Source organism: Emydura macquarii, unplaced genomic scaffold (genome assembly GCF_026122565.2).
Source record: "Emydura macquarii macquarii isolate MOO-44397 ecotype Brisbane River unplaced genomic scaffold, CSIRO-AGI_Emac_v2 contig_1253, whole genome shotgun sequence".
Lineage (NCBI taxonomy): Eukaryota > Metazoa > Chordata > Testudines > Chelidae > Emydura > Emydura macquarii.
Genome location: NW_027131390.1, coordinates 64,756,358 through 64,776,087, shown reverse-complemented (window position 1 = coordinate 64,776,087; position 19,730 = coordinate 64,756,358). Strand labels below are relative to the sequence as shown.

At 37.6% G+C, this 19,730-nt stretch overlaps 1 protein-coding gene across 1 annotated transcript in view; it reads left to right on the top strand.

Annotated features, from left to right (window-relative positions):
* The window catches only part of COL3A1 (collagen type III alpha 1 chain), a 68,205-nt gene that overhangs the window by 35,464 nt on the left and 13,011 nt on the right, over nucleotides 1-19,730 (top strand). Inside the window, exons 8-37 of the mRNA XM_067549046.1 lie at nucleotides 363-416; nucleotides 1,567-1,620; nucleotides 1,797-1,850; nucleotides 2,476-2,529; nucleotides 3,132-3,176; nucleotides 3,443-3,496; nucleotides 4,539-4,583; nucleotides 6,078-6,131; nucleotides 7,176-7,274; nucleotides 7,433-7,477; nucleotides 7,598-7,696; nucleotides 8,612-8,665; nucleotides 8,835-8,942; nucleotides 10,237-10,290; nucleotides 10,418-10,516; nucleotides 11,959-12,012; nucleotides 12,443-12,541; nucleotides 12,751-12,804; nucleotides 12,919-12,972; nucleotides 14,054-14,107; nucleotides 14,610-14,663; nucleotides 15,404-15,448; nucleotides 15,564-15,662; nucleotides 15,769-15,876; nucleotides 16,353-16,406; nucleotides 17,409-17,462; nucleotides 17,565-17,618; nucleotides 18,329-18,382; nucleotides 18,872-18,979; nucleotides 19,178-19,231. Coding sequence (XP_067405147.1) covers nucleotides 363-416; nucleotides 1,567-1,620; nucleotides 1,797-1,850; nucleotides 2,476-2,529; nucleotides 3,132-3,176; nucleotides 3,443-3,496; nucleotides 4,539-4,583; nucleotides 6,078-6,131; nucleotides 7,176-7,274; nucleotides 7,433-7,477; nucleotides 7,598-7,696; nucleotides 8,612-8,665; nucleotides 8,835-8,942; nucleotides 10,237-10,290; nucleotides 10,418-10,516; nucleotides 11,959-12,012; nucleotides 12,443-12,541; nucleotides 12,751-12,804; nucleotides 12,919-12,972; nucleotides 14,054-14,107; nucleotides 14,610-14,663; nucleotides 15,404-15,448; nucleotides 15,564-15,662; nucleotides 15,769-15,876; nucleotides 16,353-16,406; nucleotides 17,409-17,462; nucleotides 17,565-17,618; nucleotides 18,329-18,382; nucleotides 18,872-18,979; nucleotides 19,178-19,231 — 1,971 coding nt within the window. The remainder of the gene's footprint in view (nucleotides 1-362; nucleotides 417-1,566; nucleotides 1,621-1,796; nucleotides 1,851-2,475; nucleotides 2,530-3,131; nucleotides 3,177-3,442; nucleotides 3,497-4,538; nucleotides 4,584-6,077; nucleotides 6,132-7,175; nucleotides 7,275-7,432; nucleotides 7,478-7,597; nucleotides 7,697-8,611; nucleotides 8,666-8,834; nucleotides 8,943-10,236; nucleotides 10,291-10,417; nucleotides 10,517-11,958; nucleotides 12,013-12,442; nucleotides 12,542-12,750; nucleotides 12,805-12,918; nucleotides 12,973-14,053; nucleotides 14,108-14,609; nucleotides 14,664-15,403; nucleotides 15,449-15,563; nucleotides 15,663-15,768; nucleotides 15,877-16,352; nucleotides 16,407-17,408; nucleotides 17,463-17,564; nucleotides 17,619-18,328; nucleotides 18,383-18,871; nucleotides 18,980-19,177; nucleotides 19,232-19,730) is intronic.

Here is a 19,730-nt window from a genome sequence, read left to right as displayed (position 1 = left end):
GCTGATTTGAAGCCAATAAGAACAGCCATACTGGTTCAGACCAATAGTCCATCCAGCCCAGCATCCCATCTTCTGACAGTGGCCAATACCAGATGGTTCAGAGGGAATGAACAGAACGGGTAATCATCAATTGGAGGCCTATTCTGTGGTGTGTATTTAGTGCAAATGTCCCCGTGCCCACCACTGTCATGAGGTGAAGCATGCCTTGGACCAGAGCTCCCCCTGGGGGTGGATTTAACCCAGAATGATTACTCACTGTATTTACCAAACCTGTGTATTGCAGCTGTGTGAATATTTTGACTTTTTAATACAATTTTAATTTCTAAATTATGGAAGGAAATTCATCTTTATTTTGTTTTCAGGGACCTCCAGGCCCCCAAGGATTACTAGGCCCAGCTGGTCCCCCAGGAAAAGATGTGAGTTCACTATTACAGTATGTAATGGGGGAGGGTCAAAATTACTGCATAGTGTTATTAAAGCAGTATCCATTGGTAGCACTCTGTTTAAGTATCTTTCAGGTTATCGCTTGTAATCCCCTGATTTGTAAATTTCATAATATATCTGTAAAAATGTGCTCTTTTAGCTAAAACTTGGTATGAAATGTCTCATTTTCAAAGGAGTTGTGGCAATCTCTGGCCCCTTAATAAACTTATTAAAAATAATACACAGGCACAAGAAGTGAGGTCAGGACTGGGTGGCTGACTTGACAGTCTCTCTGAATTTCTTTGCATTGGCCAGTTCTAGTTGTAAACCATAGTTTTGTTTACCATTTGTGTGTTGACAGCTTAGTTTGTCTGTGCTTCTGTTGTAGTTCCAAGCTTTTATGTTTGTTTGGGAGTTTGATCATTTCCCCTGAGTGTACTAAAGTGATTATTTTTCCTAGATCCCAATGTGAAGCCTTTAATGTGTGTCACCTATATTGTATGCAAAGATCTTACCAACTTGATACCTGGCACGGAACCATTAAGGACCTGATCCAAAGCCCAATGCAGTCAATGGAAGACTCCCATTAAGTTTAATGGGTTTTGGATCAGGTCATAAATAGACGGGCACTGATAAATATAGGATAGAGCCAACCTTTGGTGTGTGTCTGAAATCTTGCTCTGAGCCAGATTAATTTTGAATCTTTGGAAAATAGGTTCTATGGTCATGAAAAACCAAGTTTTGTCTCACAAAACCCAACAGACTATTTTGCATGGCTATAGAGACACATCCAGTCAATAAAAGTCTTTGTCCTTTTTGAACGTTTCTCCATGGGTGATAAATATCCGAGGCATCTCAGGGATGCCACAATTTCTACCAAGAATAGCTTGGCTAATGCTGAAATTTATTCCATGTTCAGCAAAACATTTGATGAGAATGGATCTTGGAGCTGTGAAGTGCTTCTAATGTAAAGACAAAATTGTACTGTGAGACAAATTTCATCCTGGCATAAACTGCTGTGACCACTTCCATCCACTTACTTTAATGAGTTAAATTATTCCAATATCTGTGTAGTCCTGTATCACTAGTTCTCTGCCAGAAAATGAAGTAGCAACAGAGCAAAACCATTTATTCTGTCCACAGGGAGAATTTGGAAGAGCAGGCAGACCTGGTGAGCGTGGATTACCCGGGCCAGCGGTAAGAAAGAGCTCTCGAGAGAGCTCTTCCTAAATTTAAAAAAAAAAAGTATTGATTTTGCATTTTGTTAACTATATCACCATGCTGACGATGACCCTTAATACATAATTAGTTTGTGTGCTTCATTACTCCTCTGTATTGATCATTTATATATTTGTTTATGCTTACATGTTTAGGGCCACAAAGGACCCCCTGGCATGCCTGGATTCAATGGAATGAAAGGTCACAGAGTAAGTATTATTGTAAGACTATTTTTGAATGAATTACTCTGCATGAATCATTATGCAACAGGCACAAGGACTCCCCTTTGCAGAACTTTTGGAGTGTTCAGATCTGAACTTCACGATTGGCTCTTATCTCAGAAATGAACCTTTTGGAAATCTAAAATCCTGGACATGAACATCATGCTTATTTTGATTTACTTGTAATTACCATTAATACTGACAAAAATAAATTACCTGGAATGTATTTGTAACTCAGAGCCAAATTTTGATCCCCTTATTTTCATTGTTGAGCAATTACCCACATGAGTAGTGCTACTGAAATCAATGGGGACTGCTCGTGGGACTAAATTCTCAGCACTGTGGTAAAGAGATCACAGTCTGTTCATAAGCATGCACTGATCAACTTATGCATTTGTATGTATGTTCCTGTAACCTTTTTGCAACAGGATTTTGATTTTCTACTGTATTGCTATTTGAAAAAATATAAGCCATCTTCCTACAATGTACGATTTGATGTTAATCCTTGATCAATATTGAACTTTAAGTGCATCCTTTTTTTTTTTTAACCTGAAAATCCTATCAGCTTTTCAAGAATACAAATGAGATGTATGGTTCTTTTTCGTTCCCTTAGGGCTTTGATGGACGAGATGGTGCCAAAGGTGATTCTGGTGCTCCTGGTCTGAAGGTAAAGTGACTTTGTTGTAGCCTTTTAAAAGTATGTAATTTTATTCTAAATCAATTATATTAACTATATCTTGCATATTTTGCTTCTGTAAAACCACTTGAGCTTTTAAATTCCTGGCTGATCATCTCCATATAAATAACCAATAACTCTAGGGGAATTTGTTGTCTACAATTGCAGCACATCTCATCTGATTTTATAACAGTAGCAGAAAAGATGGAGATTCCCATCACTGTTCAGCTTTATTACTTTAAAAAGATGCTATACTGATACACTTCATGCCTAATTTACCTCTGTGTTACTGTAGCTTAACGCCATCTAAATTGATTTTAATGGAATTACAGCCATGTAAAACTGAAGTAATACAATGATAGAACAGGCCCTAACCCTTTTAGTTTTAATATTTTGTGCCTGAGGTTGTTGAGACTTCTCAATCCCTCCCTTGACTTCTGTAGAAGTTGAGGACACTGAATACCTCATAAAAGGTGCTTAGCATCTCAAAGGACTTTGCTTGTTACTGTGTGTCATCCCTGTAAGAGATCACTAATGAAATATGGTAATAAAGGTTAATTCTCTCAAAATGTACTATTCTCTTTATATAACAGGGTGAAAATGGTCTTCCTGGAGAAAATGGAGCACCTGGGCCAATGGTAATTTTTTTTCATTATTATTTAATTTGGAAGTTGTTACAGTAACTGATCCTTTTTCTGTTTAGCATTTCTTGCTATCTTCAGCTCTCTTCTGACTTTGATCCTTAAGAGCTTGTTTCCACCACCCTTCACGCACACTGAGTACTATTCACCCATAAAGAAAGCCCCACTGAAACATTTCTAAGCAAAAGTTTTTCTTCTTCTTGTTTTGTTACATGGTGTCTTTGGAAATCCATCTGCCAAATTAATAATTGTATGTTCTTTAGGGTCCAAGAGGTCCAACTGGTGAAAGAGGAAGACAAGGAGCACCTGGTACTGCTGTAAGTAATTGGAACAAAAGTAATGAATTACTATTATTTCTCTTGCATGACACAACATGTGCTTCGTAGACACATAAAATAAAAGCTCCCTGACTCACAGAACTTATAGTCTAAGTTAGATGTAGTACAGGAAATAGTGTATAGGAGGATATGGCAATATATATAGTATTTGCAAAATCATCATGAAAATTTACCAGCCAAAGTCTAAACGTTGCAGTAAAGATCACAAAGGGTTGTTACATACCATGTGCCCTTGATGAGTCCTCCTTTATACTGTATGCTAACATATGTTTTGAGAGCATAGGTTAGGTTAGCCAACAGGGTGGGCGAGATGCAACAGAGGTCAGCTTTGGAAAGCTAACCAAATGAAGTGACTGCTGTGCAGGAGAAGAGTGAGACTGTGGTGTTCCAGTTTGGCCTACAAGGGGAGGTCATAATTAACGTCAGGTATTGCAAGCAATAAGTTACAATCTAAAATATAAAGAACAGTAACTGTTAATTCTAGTACTCAGTGTACTGAGCAGTCAAGATGTCTGATGCATCTACAGAATAGGTAAAGGGCCTTAAATCATCATTGTTCGTTCCCTTATCCAACATTATAGCCTTTCTCTGTGGTTTGTAAACCATTGTCATTCTAGAATGCATGACATCTATTGCTGTCTTACTTATTTTATCTAAAGTACAGGTCACACACATTGTTTTGCTTTATTAAGCATGATTGCTATACATTAAAAGATTTCTGTGGTTTAATAGCATATTTCCTTGTATACCGCTATCTTACCATTACAGCAGAGGGCATGCACAATTGATAGGCACCTTCTGGATAATATTTATTATTATTATTACTATTATTTAATATATTAGGCACTCATACCTGAAGAATTATGTATACCTTAATAAATTACATAGCAATATATAGACACAAAGAAACATGATCTGCAAGTCAATATCATTGCCCAATATCAAAGTTCCTTGTACCATACTGTACTGCACAGCCCCAAAGAGAATGTTTGGTATCTGATACGTTGTATTCTTTTGGTAGGGGGCCCGTGGTAATGATGGTACTCCGGGAGCATCTGGACAACCTGTAAGAAACTTAATTATTGTTTTAGTTTAACTACTGTATTGCTTAACTATTTTTCTCTTGCCCATATGCTTGATATGCTACACCACCACCACACCTATTAATAGACATTGCTTGCCTTATGAATTGGTGTCTTAAGCAGATATAATTTTCAATAACTTTATGCTTGTTATGATTGAAACAGAAAACCTTTATTTTTGAAGTCTAAAGAAAATAAGAGAAATCATGATACTGTAAATCAAGAGGATGTGTATGCTCAAACTTTTCTCTAATTATTTAGTGATGAAGATAATGGAAACTCTTTACATGGACCAGATTTTGAATAATTTGACCATATAATCACTCAGCCATAGGGCTAGAACATGATGTTAAGCTGTCTAGAGTAACTCCCACATGTGAGTGCCAACCTCAAGGGAGACTGTCAAGGGACAGGGCACAAACCCCACAGTGGTTGTATGTTCTATAATTAGATTTAATCAACCAAGTAACAAGTGTGAACTCCTGTCTGTCTTGCCACCCAAGCAAGCCTGCCTTTGTGACAGATGGTTCCTTACACCAAAAATCACAACAATTTTCAGGTTACTTCCAGTCCCAAAGGACTAGTCACTTATTCCAGGTCAATTATACCTCAGATCTCAAACCAAAGACAACGCTTATAGCCAATCCTATAATACTAAATAAGGAGTTATTAACTAAGGAAAAGAAATAAGATAATTATTTACAAGGTTAAAGCAGGTAAACATATACACACAAATGAGATAGTCTTATTTCCAAAAGGTAATAGTCACTGCTATAATAAGCAAGTTCTATATATTTTAGGGCTAGCCCAAGCCAAGCAGCTTGGGGATCCCTTGCTTATGCTTAGAAATATTGGCCTCTCTGACTTCCAAGCAGTAGAGTGATATAGTTCCTTCTTGTCAGGCATTTTCATTCCCTTGCCCCAGAGTTCTAGCTGATGGGATGAGTTCACGTGCAAGCACCCTCTTCATGGATGTGGGGGACAGCAATCAACAAAGTCTTTGTCCTTTGATGTTTCACAATGGCTCATTTGGTTTCAGTGGGCCATACAAACCATTAGGCTACCATTAGGTAGCCCAACACTTTTATTTTTCCAACTACTTAGTAATTGTAAAAGTGGCAACCATATTGTCCTCTTCCCTCTCCCATGCTTTCTAATAGCTAAAGTGACCTGTTAAAATATTATGTGCAATATCATCTTGATATTCATCTTGATAGTCATACCTTTCAAATTGAAATTATACATTTGATTGAAAATGCTGGACATTGATTGTGGGTAACTAAAGTATAGGTGAGAGATTTTAAAACCAGCCAAATTCAATCTTCTATAGTATGACTCATATGTCTTGATGTTTTGCCAGATGTTTCTTTAGTCCCATGACAGAAAAAAACTTTTACAGTCAGATTGATTTTCAAATTTAGGTTCATTCCATATGGCCTTCACCTCTTGTAATAATAACTTTGTCTTCTTTATTTAAGGGTCCCATAGGCCCTCCTGGAACTGCAGGATTTCCAGGTACTCCAGGTGCTAAGGTATCTATTTGAAGATATATTTTGCCATATGATGTATGCTACATTAATATCTAAGATATACTGTGATGTGTGTTTCACTAGATGTTTCTCATTGTCTGGTTGCTATCACGTTTCTTGGAGGTCTATAGCTGATGTATTTTCATACACAGGCTAAGACAAATCATGCTCACTTCACTCTCATGAGCACTCCCACTGCAACCAGTGCTTGTGAACGAAGTCAAGATTTGGCCCCAGGCCTGTAACATCTCTCACTTCTGCAGATGTTTCGGAAGTTTCTCTAGGATGTTTTCATGCTGTTTTATGATGCCATAATCCTTTGGACTTCTCTTTAATTTTTATGGCAGATTGTCCTTATTTAAATAGGTATTCTTCTATTTATAATAACAAATAGATCTCTAGACCCATTTACAATGCAAGCAATAAAATCATTCAGCAGCACCACTTACTTTGTGTGTCACCACTCTAATGTGAAGCCCAGGCCTGTGCACATAACTGTCCCTGTAACTGTTGCTTTGTCTACCCTTCTCCTTTTTCCAGAACATCCTCATTTAGCCCTCCTTCTCTGAACTGTCTCTCTGCTCCTCCATGTTAAATGTGTTCTTTTTATTTCTTTTCTTAAATTAAAAGGATTAAATTGCAGTCGTGTTCCTATAAGGAATACTTTAAGGTGAAGGATGGAGCTTTGGTAACTTGGTAAAGGTATTCTGAGGCATTCCGCCTGCACAGGAAAGAGGCAGACACAATGCCTCGTAGTGTATTAGGAGGAATGTGCTCTCTAGCACTCTTTATAGCTGTAGGAGACATTGTGCAGTATGTCAGCATGTACTCCCCACCATGTATTGCCAAGTTTTAGCCGACTGTGTTCCCTTGGGTCAGTTACTTGCCCCGTTGCTCAGGATATGCTAGTGTCAGCATTCTGCCTGGGTCCAGCAACAGTTCAAAGGCTGAGAAAGAGATAATGAGGCTAAAATGTTCTGTTAACATTATTCATTGGGAACAATACTAGAGTGAGTTCAATTTGCTCTCATACTGTCTTCTTCTTAGGGTGAAGCTGGTGCTCCTGGTTCCCCAGGCTCTGATGGTACCCCTGGACTAAGAGGAGAACCTGGCCAACAAGGTCATGCTGGTGCATCTGGTACTTCTGTAAGTAACAAACACCACACGTCCTTGGGACTATTGTGCTGGTTATACAGACATATTGTTATGATTATTGCCATACAAACTGATGTTTGCAAAGTGCTATGGAATTTTTGGATTTAAGAACACTATGTTAGCACAGATTAATCATTTCTTCTTTCTAGGGCACTCCCGGAAGAGATGGAAACCCAGGTTCTAAAGGTGAAACGGTAAGTATCCCACCAAATTGTCATCTTTTGCTATGTTATTGGTCAGGATTACAGTTTTGAATGTGCAGCATTCAGTAATGCCGTGTTTTTTTCATGCTAGTGTCCTTCACTCCCACACAGGGCCCTGCTGGTATTCCTGGTGCTCCTGGGCTGAGTGGAGCCCGTGGCCCCCCTGGCCCCGCAGGTACTAATGGAATTCCCGGACAAAGAGGCCCATCAGTGAGTCACCAACATTCTTTTCATTGCTAAGAGCAAACAAGGGGATAGATTCCCTCTGCCACCTACACCAGTGTAAATCCCATTAACACCAGTAGAGTTGCACAGATATATGTGACAGACGAATAATGCTTAGGGAGTTCTGTTAGAAGCCTTCAGACATTTCCTGTTTATTTGAACTTGCCTAATCAATTCTACCATCCCTTTGCTGTTATCTATCCAACCAACAAATCATAAAAGCACAGCACAGCAAAATCTTTGGTAATAATATAATGTTGCAAAGTCATGATCCATAGTAAAATGCAAGCTTTTGTCCACCATAAGGGTACCAAGTATTGAACCGTACTGCCATAGTTATATCTCAGTTGGCAGTAGGAGGATATGTGCAGATGGTAGCTCAGATTTAGACTCTCACCATTCATCCATTTCTAACTGTTATATAAAAAAACAATTTCATCTCTTTTATTTCTAAATTTCCTTGGGCCTACCCCTATGAAACCTACTCACAGTGTATAAGGCACTTATTCTTGTATTAACATTGAAATCAACATGCCGTGTCCTGACAGAATTACTCCATAGTTGTTCAAACCTTATTCATGGAAATTCCTATTGACATCAAGCAAAACTCCCCAGGACTCAAAACCAGAATGGAACAAAGGCTTTGACCCAATGGAAGCACTCACTTGAGTAAGGGTATACAGGAATATGCCCTTTCTCTTTTATAGAGAGGATGTGTAACCAGCTCCCGTAGGAGTCTGCCACTTCTGTTTGACTCCTTTAGACAGATAAATCATAAAAATGAGCTGACAATTTAAATGCTGATAGATATATTTCTTATTATTATTATTGTTATCTAACAAATCTACTAAAATATTCTGGTATTATGCAGAATTTGTAATGGAAGTGTATTTTGTTTAGGGTGAACCTGGTAAGAACGGTGCAAAAGGAGAGCCAGGCGCACGAGGAGAGCGTGTAAGTGATTTTCTAAATATTCTTATTTCTTTAATGCATCATCATATTTTACGGGCTTATTTTATTAATAGGCCAAATACAGTCCTTATCACAGGAAAACCTCCATTAAACTCAGTGAGAGTTTTGCCTCTGCACAATATGTTTTCACTTGTTCCTGCTTTGTTACTAGGGTGAAAATGGTATTCCAGGTGCTTCTGGTCCTCCTGGTGAAGAAGGCAAAAAGGGTGCTAATGGTGAGCCAGGCACAAATGGCATACCTGGAACACCAGGAGAAAGGGTAAGCCACTCCAAGTCACTATACTTGGTAGTTAAATCATATTTCACATACTATGTACCAGAATCTAGGATTCAAACTCCACAAATTTGAGGAAAGTTTGAATCCGGATAGATATGGAATCAAACTTCCAGATGTGAACATCCCAAATACTGGAAAAATTCAGATCCAGAGCCTAATCTAGATTTGCTCTTCATGGCTTGGGTCTATCTTTAGTTTAAAATATGTTATTCATCTTTTGATAGCTAGACAGATATTGATCTTGAAAAACTGGTGTTTCTAGCTAAGATTTTGAACAGAATAAGAAGAAAAGAGAACAGAAAGTATAATATCTATTAAAGACTCCAAATACAACACTAATTCATCTACAATTTGTAGAATGTCACTCCATAAATTAAGTTGAATTAGAGTAGATCAAATTAACATGACAGAGTTTCAGCTCTTGAAAGTAAAATTAGGACTGATTCATCCATATACAGGATTATTAGCTGATTCATCTGCCAACAGTCTTTTACCAATTAGATGCTACTGTTTTGCACAGAGTTTTATCATGGATTAATTATTGAAATAAATTGTTCAAGCATAATCAAGAGTGACAGGCTGGTGCTCATTTTAACGTTCGGTTTCCATCTAAAACAAATTGGAATTGAGATTGATACAATTTATATTCACTAAATTTGTAACTGGTTGCAGGATTTTGGAAAGTTGTGAGGAAACCAGAGTGACACAGTGAACAAAATAAAAGGAAGTTGAATACATGAGTGAGATACAAATGCAAGGTTGTCTTAAAGCATTAGGAACAATAACAACTAATGTCATCAAAATATTGCAACCAAGATGCCTTCTTCAAGAATGATCTAGGGGAAAATCATTTTTCAAGGCTGAAATATCTTAGATAATTTTTGCTATGTTTTAACATTAATTTAAGAATAAGGCCCAAACCAATATCCATTGAAGTAACTTGAAGGACTCCCTTTGACTTCAGTGAATTTTGGATTAGACCCAAAGTGCACTGTGCATACAGACAAAGGATCCTGAATCTGTACTGTCAGGTTGGAATGTCATCTCTACGTATCTCTTTCATTAAATATCACTACAATATAAGTAAATGTGTCTGGTTGAAAGCATCAAAGTTCATTATTACAACTTTTAAAATATTTAGATCTATTTGCATGAACAGAACACTGCACGTTCTTTCAATAAACCCGCAGATTTTTTTGGTTGCCACTGTTATATAGGTAGACTTTGCCTGTTATTTGATCCACAGGAATAAAATGTCTGCTTTCTTGCGTGGCAGGGTTCCCCTGGTTTCCGTGGCCTACCCGGTGGTAATGGACTTCCAGGAGAAAAGGTACATGCTTCCTCCTCACATAAAGGAGTCCACATTTAATAAAATCCATTATTATAATGATCATTTTAATTGCTTTATTTACTTATTGTGAATATCCCATGTCCTTCTTTAAAAAAAAATAATTAAGGGTCCAGCTGGTGAACGTGGTGGTCCAGGCATTGCAGGTGCAAGAGGAGCTCCAGGAGAACCTGGACGTGATGGTGGCCCTGGTCTTCCAGGAATGAGAGTAAGACAGAATGTTCTTTTAATGTGGTATTAAGATAATTTGGTCTTTGTTACAGGTGGCTGAGCTAGTTTGATACAACAACCAAGACCAAAGCTCCAATTATAACAAACCTTTTTTGAGATTTTCAATCTGTCAATTTCTATTTTATGTGTTTAATTAAGTATATTTAATTGAATATTCTGTGCCCTTTGTGGTTAAGAATAGAACTAGAAGTGCAAAAGATACTTTAAGGAAGTTTTTATGAGATTTCCAACCCAAGTGTTCAAGCCCAAGAGAATTAAAACAATCTGAATAAATTTTGGATAAGTATTCAGACTTTGGGGTGCTTAGCTGAACCCCTGAACCTTTTCATGTTTGCCCACCATGTCTGAATTTCAATTAGCTCAAAATCCTTTCAGTGCATTTTGGTGATGTTCTAAGCAATGAGTTAAATCATCTCTTTGGCGCATTAGGGTTGTCTGAAGTTGAGTATTGCATTCTTGGGATGATAATAGCCTCCAAAGCTGTGGTCGTGCCCTTGCACAGAAGTGTATTTGGTCCGAGGATCTATATAATAGTAAATCAACCAGCACTGACCTGCCACATTCATAGAACACATCTTCACAGTTGAGGGTGGGAAGGCTATATGAAACTGCACTCTATAGGATGCAGGTAGTTGCAGAGTGCTCAGGTTACACCACAGATCTTATAGGATTTGGCGCTATATGAACTTCAATTGGATAATTACATATTTAATCTCATTTTATATAAAATATATAATTTTAACGTTTTTTTCTATTAAGAAGCCTTTAGGATTTGCGCACACACAAAAAAAGCAAATATGTTGTTTGGTCAGTGGCATACAATAATTGATGCCCACAGGCTCATTCAGAGAGAAACTATAAGGCATTAGGTATAAAAAGTAGAAAACTATAATGTGTTATTCTGAGAATTAGAGGGTACTGGTGACCAATATTTCTAAGTTCGAAAGTCAGCAACCACTGATTTTCCATGCAGGTTTATGGGTTATTAAATTTTACTTACAGAATTGGAAATCATGTGGCTTTCATACATACAATGTGACAAACACACATCATATTTTGTATAGTAAAATGAAGAGAAAAGCCAAATTTTCTAAGAATGTGTTATTAAATGTAGTTGTTGTAAACAATAGGGACTTAATGAAAATGCTTACATTACTTACTTTAGTTTTAGAATATAATGACTGCTTTTTGGTGCCTCCTGCAACTTCATTCGTTATAATGAATCCCACAGAATGGGCTGAATCCCTAATAAATGAATTATTGATCTGCCAGTCCCCAATAAATTCAATGGATTTCTTTAGCGAGCCTGAAATAGGTGTGTTAACTCAGAGGGAAATAATGGTGTCTCCTCCATACAATGTAATCTAACATCATTTCCTTTTTCACTAAAAATTAACATAACTTTTTCTTCAAATGCAGGGTTTGACAGGAAGTCCAGGAAGCCCAGGAAATGATGGCAAATCCGGCCCTCCAGTATGTACATTGCACAAATATTATATGATAGTACTCTCACTGGGTATGGCTTTGGTCTCACTTAACACCAGTATCACTCCATTGAAGTCCTGTGTCAAATGTAGGTGAGATCAGAGACAGGCTGATTAGTGGCGTGCTGTGTTTATTTGACACTGTCAGAATATTCCGTAGGTTTTTCATTGTAACAGCACTGTCCATACCTTGTTATTTAACATTACTATACACATGGACAACTCTTCCACAGGAGTTTAAGTACAACTCAAATAACTCATAAAAGTATATTTCAAATGGAAAATTAGCCCAAAATAACATGGTCTTTGCTCACCTTTAAAACTGTCTTCTTTAAAAAAAAACATTTCTCTATTGTTTACATAATCATTGGTTTCTTCTAATGGTCTCTATATCTTTACCTCTCTCCTGCCTGTATCAGGGTAATCAGGGCGAATCTGGCCGACCTGGTCCTCCAGGCCAATCAGGTCCACGAGGTCAACCAGGTGTGATGGGTTTCCCAGGTCCTAAGGGTAATGAGGTTAGTGTAATTATTTTTTACTTAAAAAACAAACTTAATGGGCCAGATCCTCTGCAGTTGCAGATCAGTTTAGTTCCATTGACTGTGATGGTGCTACATTGATTGAATTCAGCTGATGATCTGGCCCTATACGTATGAAACTATTATTTAGCTAGATGTTGAATTAGAAAGTTGTACTCTAAATATGTCTGGTCTTTCCCTTTTTTAAGGGTGCACCAGGTAAAAATGGAGAAAGAGGTAGCCCTGGACCCCCTGGCGCACAGGTCAGTTTCATTTATCACCTTCTGTTTAGTAATATTTCACAATGTCCGCTGTGTTTTAATCCTTTTTAAAATTTCACTGATCCATAATCACAGTCTAATTTTGTCATTTGATAGGGTCTTCCTGGAAAGAGTGGTGATGCTGGTGCACCAGGTCCTCCAGGACTTGCGGTAAGTGCAATCTCCAGACAGTCTCTCAAAAAAGAAGTTTTGGAACAGCTGATATCTTTTCATTAAAAAAGACGTGTTATTAATGTTTCTCAAACACTATTGAACTGCTCAGTGCTGGTGGTCAGCAAAGAGATAGTGAACACTGAAAGAGAAATTTCCTGTTGGTTATGAAGACAGAAACACCTGCTGGACTCACTTGTCTTTGTTTGTTTTTAATATGTACTCAATATTTGTTAAAGATAACTAAGCTAAAGTTCTGCTGATATAAACTGAAGTGAATAGAGCTTTGCCAATTTACACCAACTAAGGATTATTGGAGAAATTTACAATTCCCTTTGGCAGTTTATCAGTGCTACAGTTAAGTAACCGGTATCAGGCATATCTATGAAGTTATTCTTTCTGTTGGAATTTTTAGCCCATGATAAGAGAGGAAAGAGGAAAAGAATCTTTGCATGAGAATTCACAATGTCTTTTTGAGTGCAGCAGGATAAGCATGGATGACTTTGACATGATGGCTTCCCCTTGTTGAAATGGGATACAGCAGTGGTCTCCTGTGTACCTGTTCCTTCTGTCGAACCTAGCAAAGCGAGCCTAGAGCAGAAATTTCATTTAGCAGAGAGCAAGAAGTGACATTATGCAATCTCTTCTTTCTCATCCCACAATGCACTTACTCTCATCAGGCTTGCCACAGTTGAGTCCTTTGTGTATTGGAAAGACATCCATAAAGCAACTTGTGAATGATGGATGTCTTGGGAAGTTTTAATCTTTCTGATTTTTTTAATAAAATTTTCACAGTAGGCTTAATGCTGCAGACCTTTGTTGAAAAAAAAAAAAAAGAAAACCAAAAAAAACCCTTGACTTTAATAGTTTTATGTGAGTATAGTCATCAGGATCAAAAGGGTCTGATAGTAACATGACAAAAGCTTAGTTGTGCTAATGATTCACCTTATGTTTTCTTTTTCTCTAATTTTGTGGCTTAGGATATATGTGGAATTTTGACTACAATATGCATATGTTAAGAATTCTTTTATGAACTAGAATTAGGTTGATGAATTTTGCATTGCTTTTTGTTTCTTTCTAGGGTCCTAGTGGTGAAAAAGGAGAGGCAGGATTACCAGGCCCATCTGGCTTCCAGGTACTATTCATTTCTCTTTTATTGCTTCCAATTTTTTTTTAAAGTTTTAAACTTTTAAATTTTTAAACAAATGACGAACTTCTTAAGTATTTCAAGTAAGAGTTGTTTTATCATGTTTTGAAGTGAGAAAGGTCAGCCAAGATCATCATCTAAGTTAGCTGGTCAATAGCCAGCAAGCCTGTCAATACAAAGAATGGAGATGGATCAGTGGGTTATCTATAGCCGAATCTCTGGCTTTTGTAGTTAGACCTTCCTCATTTTCAAAATATTAGATTAGATGACAAAATTATTTTCATCGAATTATTTCTGTCAAAGTTTTTTGTGACTTTGAAGAATGCCTAATTTAGATTGGAAAACTTTGATTAAAATAAATAGCTCTTAGGACAGTTGTTCAGATTCTGCTTTTCTCTAAATCACCATGAAATATCAAGTATATATAGATATTTCAATCTAGGTACATAGAAAATATTTATTTATGAAGTGGTATCTTTCATTCAAATAGGGATTACTCGGTCCTGCAGGACCACCTGGAGAGAATGGAAAGCCTGGAGAAGCAGTAAGTTGTCTTTCCGCTTTTGGAAATCAAGAAATCAGAAGACAAATATAATAATAGCAATTCCTTCCAGGCTCACTTTTCAGATGTAAAACACGTTATACATAGAGGAATCTGTATTCTTGTGTCCTGGGAAGCCGTGATCCATGACAGAGTCTTTATGCATCAACACAGAAAACATTACTGAGGGTGGGTGGGCAGGTCATCACAGCCAGAAGGATGGGTTTTGGTCAGTGTATCTATGATAGCAGATCCATTGGTCAACCCCCCACCAGAGTACAAATGGGCTGGAGCAGATACTGAGGCTAATGCAGTTGTGATGCTCTGGTGGACAATCATTTTTCTCTGAAGGCTTCTTCTTTCCAAGTCCCAATGAGTTATGATATTCTAACTTTTAAATCTTTCATACAGTGGGCACATGTGGGCTAATGGTGCTGATCCAATTTTCTCATCTCCCTATTCTACCCCTAGAGATATCCCCTGAAAACACACCCTAAGTCAGCCCTCTTAAATCTGAGGAAGCCACTACCTTTTGACATCCATCACTGGAAGTACTGTCCTCTTGAAAATAGTATTTCCCAGAATTAGATCATAACAGGAACTAAACATGAGTAGTTTGTATTATCACAGTCACGGGTAAAGTGTGAAGGAAATGAGATGCCAAACACAAGTATTTTCTGGATAGACTTACTGTGTAAAATATAAAGTATATGGATTAATAATATTTCTTGCATTGTAAACAGGGACAAAGAGGTGAAAATGGAGTCCCTGGACCCCCAGGTAGTAAGGTAAGTAGTAACAATATTTCTATGATTAAATATGTGAAGGAGAGAATGTAAATAGATGCAGAACCACAATACAGGCCTTGGAAACAAAGAACTAATGAATGTTTCTTTATCACAGGGTGAAAATGGTCTCCCAGGTGAACGTGGTCCACAAGGTCTTCCAGGTTCCTCAGGAGCAAGAGGTGGAATAGGTCCTCCTGGCCCAGAAGGCAGCAAGGTAGCTACTTTGATACACAAAACACAGTGAAGGGTTTGAGCATATTCAAGTTCACTCAGGTGCACCTTCAAATTTTATCTATCTTATTTCCCCATTACACTTGTAGGGTCCTGTTGGTGCTCCTGGCCCTCCTGGTGGTGTCGGACCATCTGGTTTACAGGGAATGCCAGGCGAGAGAGGCGCTAATGGAAATCCTGGACCCAAAGGAGATAAGGTAACAATTGTTTTTCTCCTACTAATTTTGTGAAATCAGCATTTTAGCTTCATGCAAAGCAGCAGGTTTGTTATGTGTTCCCTTTTGGCCTGATTTCAAAGGTGCTATATACCTGCAGTTCCTACTGACTTCAGTGAAAGCTAAAAAGTACACAGTATCTATCCAAATCAAGACATATATTTAAAAAAGACTACAATATGTGAAAGTGCTGAGTGAGTCTCAGCTGATGTAAATCAGCATAGCTCCACTGCAGCCAATGAAGCTATGTCAATACACACCAAAGGAGGATCTGGCCCATTGTTTCTAATCCTGTGTGGCTGAATGGATTTTGAGTCTTACACTTGATTTCCGTATCTGACTGCATTCTTATGCAGAACACTATTTGCATGACCACAGTTAGAAAATCCAGTTAATTTGATATCCTAGTGACACTTTCCTCAGTAATTATATAATCCTTTTTTATTTATGTTTAACAGGGAGAGCCTGGTGGCAGAGGTGGTGATGGCTTTCCTGGTAAAGATGGACCAAGGGTGAGTACAACCTCTCATATTGTATGAACATTCTCATTACATATGATTCAGCTTCAACAGCTGTTGGAGAATCAGTTACAATGTAAGTAAAGTTCTAATGAATGACCATCATTGTGATGTGAACTGCAAACCTCATCATGTCTACAGAAAATGATTTACAAATATAAAATTGCACTAACAAAATCAAACTAGATTTAATCCTTGTGCTCCTAACTTACATTTTTTGATTGTGGAAGAAGATATTATAGAATAAAATAGAATCTTGATTATTTGAAGCTTATAGATAAATAAGGTTATGTTACTTAGAGAAAACATCCAGATGAAAGTAGGAAGGGAAGCTGCTGGCTTCTCCAAAATTAACTGGCTGAAGAGAAGCATATCATTCTTCCATGAAGAATAGTTCCACAGCATGTTGTAACTAAATGAAATATGCAGTTTCTTTCATCATATGAATGAAACCAGGCATGGCGTCTCAACATAATGAGACACAAGAAATATAAAAAACTAGTTAATGTGGAAGTTATGGTTGCGAATGCATTTTAGACTTTGTGTTAATAAGATAGTTATGTAATTGTTTCTTCCTTATTCTGTGTCTCATCCTATGCCCATTGAACTCAGTTGCTAACCTCCCATTGTCTGCAGTGGTGTAGGAACTAGCCCACTATCAATAAAAGAGTATAAAAATGGATCAAGTACTATGGAATCATGAGAAATTCAGTAAATTGTCTGGAGGTAAAGTTTGATGAATGGATGACTTCCACTGAGTACCAATGGAATGACTCCCATTGACATCAATGGACATTAAATCAGGCCCTATATTGAGAAAACAGTCAAGAAGCGTATGCAATCCATCAAAATGTCAGTGTAATAGAGAAGTAGTTTTTCTGCTATTAAAATAACTAAAAATATTTATACTGAGGGTGGAGATGCAAGTTGTCTTGATCACAATACATGATCAAGTTCATACTTCTACAATAAATATGTTCTTCTCTAATTGTGTAGGGTTCTGCAGGTCCCATTGGGCCCCCAGGTCCAGCTGGTCCACACGGAGATAAGGTACTTTATAACCGTATGTTGAAATATGGGCATGTGAATATATTTTTGAGATTATCTCCTTAAATGGAGGAATAATTCTTAAACATATTTCCATTCTTTCAGGGAGAACCTGGTGCAGCTGGACCCCCAGGTCCTACAGGTGTCCGTGGTGGTCCTGTAAGTGATCTTTCTTTTTGTTCAGTCATAACTCTACTATAAATTATAATGACTGGGACAGATTCAGGTCTACTATTACGTGATGTCTTCAAGACCAGTTGGGGCCTGATTTCAAAAGGAGTTGAGCACCTGCAGTTCCTATTGACTTCAGCAAGATTTGTTGGGCTTCAGAACTTTTAAAAATAGGACAATTTGTTTTTAAAGTTATAAAAGATACCAAAGAAGTGGGGGGGGGGGAAAGTCTGAGATGCACAGTTTCTTGGCATTTTCATCTCTGGTTGAAAATATCACTAGACAAAATTAAATCCTGAAAGTTTTGAATTATTAGTTTGTTAAATGGCCTATTTTTTCCTATATTGTCTATTTATTTTAATAATTAAGTAAACTTTTCAAAATTCACTTATTTTTGTGTTGTTCCTTTTCACTTTGAAAAAATGGGACAGATTCAGATCTCAGTTACACCAGGATGAAACTGGAATAACTCCACTGAAGACTTACACTAATGTAACCGAGAACAGGATTTGGCACAATGTTGACAATTATCAAGAATGAAATAATTATACAGTTTGAAAGTTCAGCAACCACATTTAAATTTTATTTCAAGTCTGGCATTGTAGAGTATGAACCATATTCATCAAAGAGTTCTCAGATATGAGGTGTGAAGAATTTTTTTCCCATTCTTACGCCTTGGATATGTTTCTTTTCTGCAGGGTGAACGAGGTGAACAAGGTCCTCCAGGGCCTGCTGGTTTCCCTGGAGCCCCCGTAAGTATAAATACAAAATGAAACTGATACTCCATTTTTCCTTTTAATTCATCTTAGTAATAACTGATTATATTCTTGCCCATCTTAGAATGATTTAGCAAGCACAGCACAATACACTATAATCTCTTTATTCCATTCCTACATTTAATAGATCTTTTAAAAATTATTTATTTTTGTTTACTCACACAGCCATACTTGAAGATTCCCATCCCTCTTCCCTATCAAATTCTCTTTAGTGAGATTTAGAGGAAGCAACACCTATCAGTACAGGCGGCAACCAGAGAACAGTTTCTAAATTGTGTTTCAGCTCCTTAGATAAGAGTATAGAGTCCTGCTTCTGATCTCACATTGGGTTTATAGTGTCCGTTCTCTTCAACGGATTTATACCTTATAGCCATAGAGTCTTACTTAACAAATGGATACATCCAAGGAAAGTCATCTACCCTCAGTCTCATAGCTCTTAACAAAACAGAATTTATTTTATTACAGGGACAAAATGGGGAACCTGGTGGAAAAGGAGAAAGAGGCCCTGGTGGTGAAAGAGGTGAAACTGGTCCCCCAGGAGCAGCAGGTCCTCCAGGAGGCCCTGGTGCAACAGTAAGTATTCATTGTTACCCAAATTTTACAAAACTACTGCATCATTCTTACTACAACTTCAAATTTTTTTTTTCAGTTGTGAGATCAAATAGATGTTTGAGCTGTTTGAAATGCATAATGCATTGACACATCTTAGAATCTTATCTGTTGTTGGTTCTTTTTCATATCAGGTTACAATGTTCTTTTCATTCTTCATAGGGTCCACCTGGTTCCCAAGGAGGAAAAGGAGAGCGTGGTGCTCCAGGCAGCCCCGTGAGTATTATCCTTTTCTATCAGTCTGTCTATCACTGGTAGACATCACAGCTGATTATTATTCTAGCAACAACTTCAGCACGATCTGCAGCAAGCACAGGACGTTGATGGTCTTGATCTGTTTTATGCAGATTAAGAAATGTCATATCGAATTTTTCCCACACAAAAGTAGGCTGGAATAACTAAGCCAACCATCTATGGCCTACTCTAGGTCATCTACCATTTTGATCTGAAAGATCTCATTGGCAATTTTTCTTAGACCAGGAGTTAGACATTGAGGTATAGCTGAGACCTTCCAGTGTCAAAAGTGTCAAACACTGGGTCTGTATGTTTAGTTATCTTGAAAATTTAGTCAGGCCTTCTACGAAATGGCTGAATATCATCCAGCATTCCACTATGCTGTGCCTATTGCCTTTGCCATGATTTTGAAACCACAGCAGACATGTGTTGTGTTAGGAAACTCAGGTATCAATCAAACTTCTGATATTCCCTCACCTTT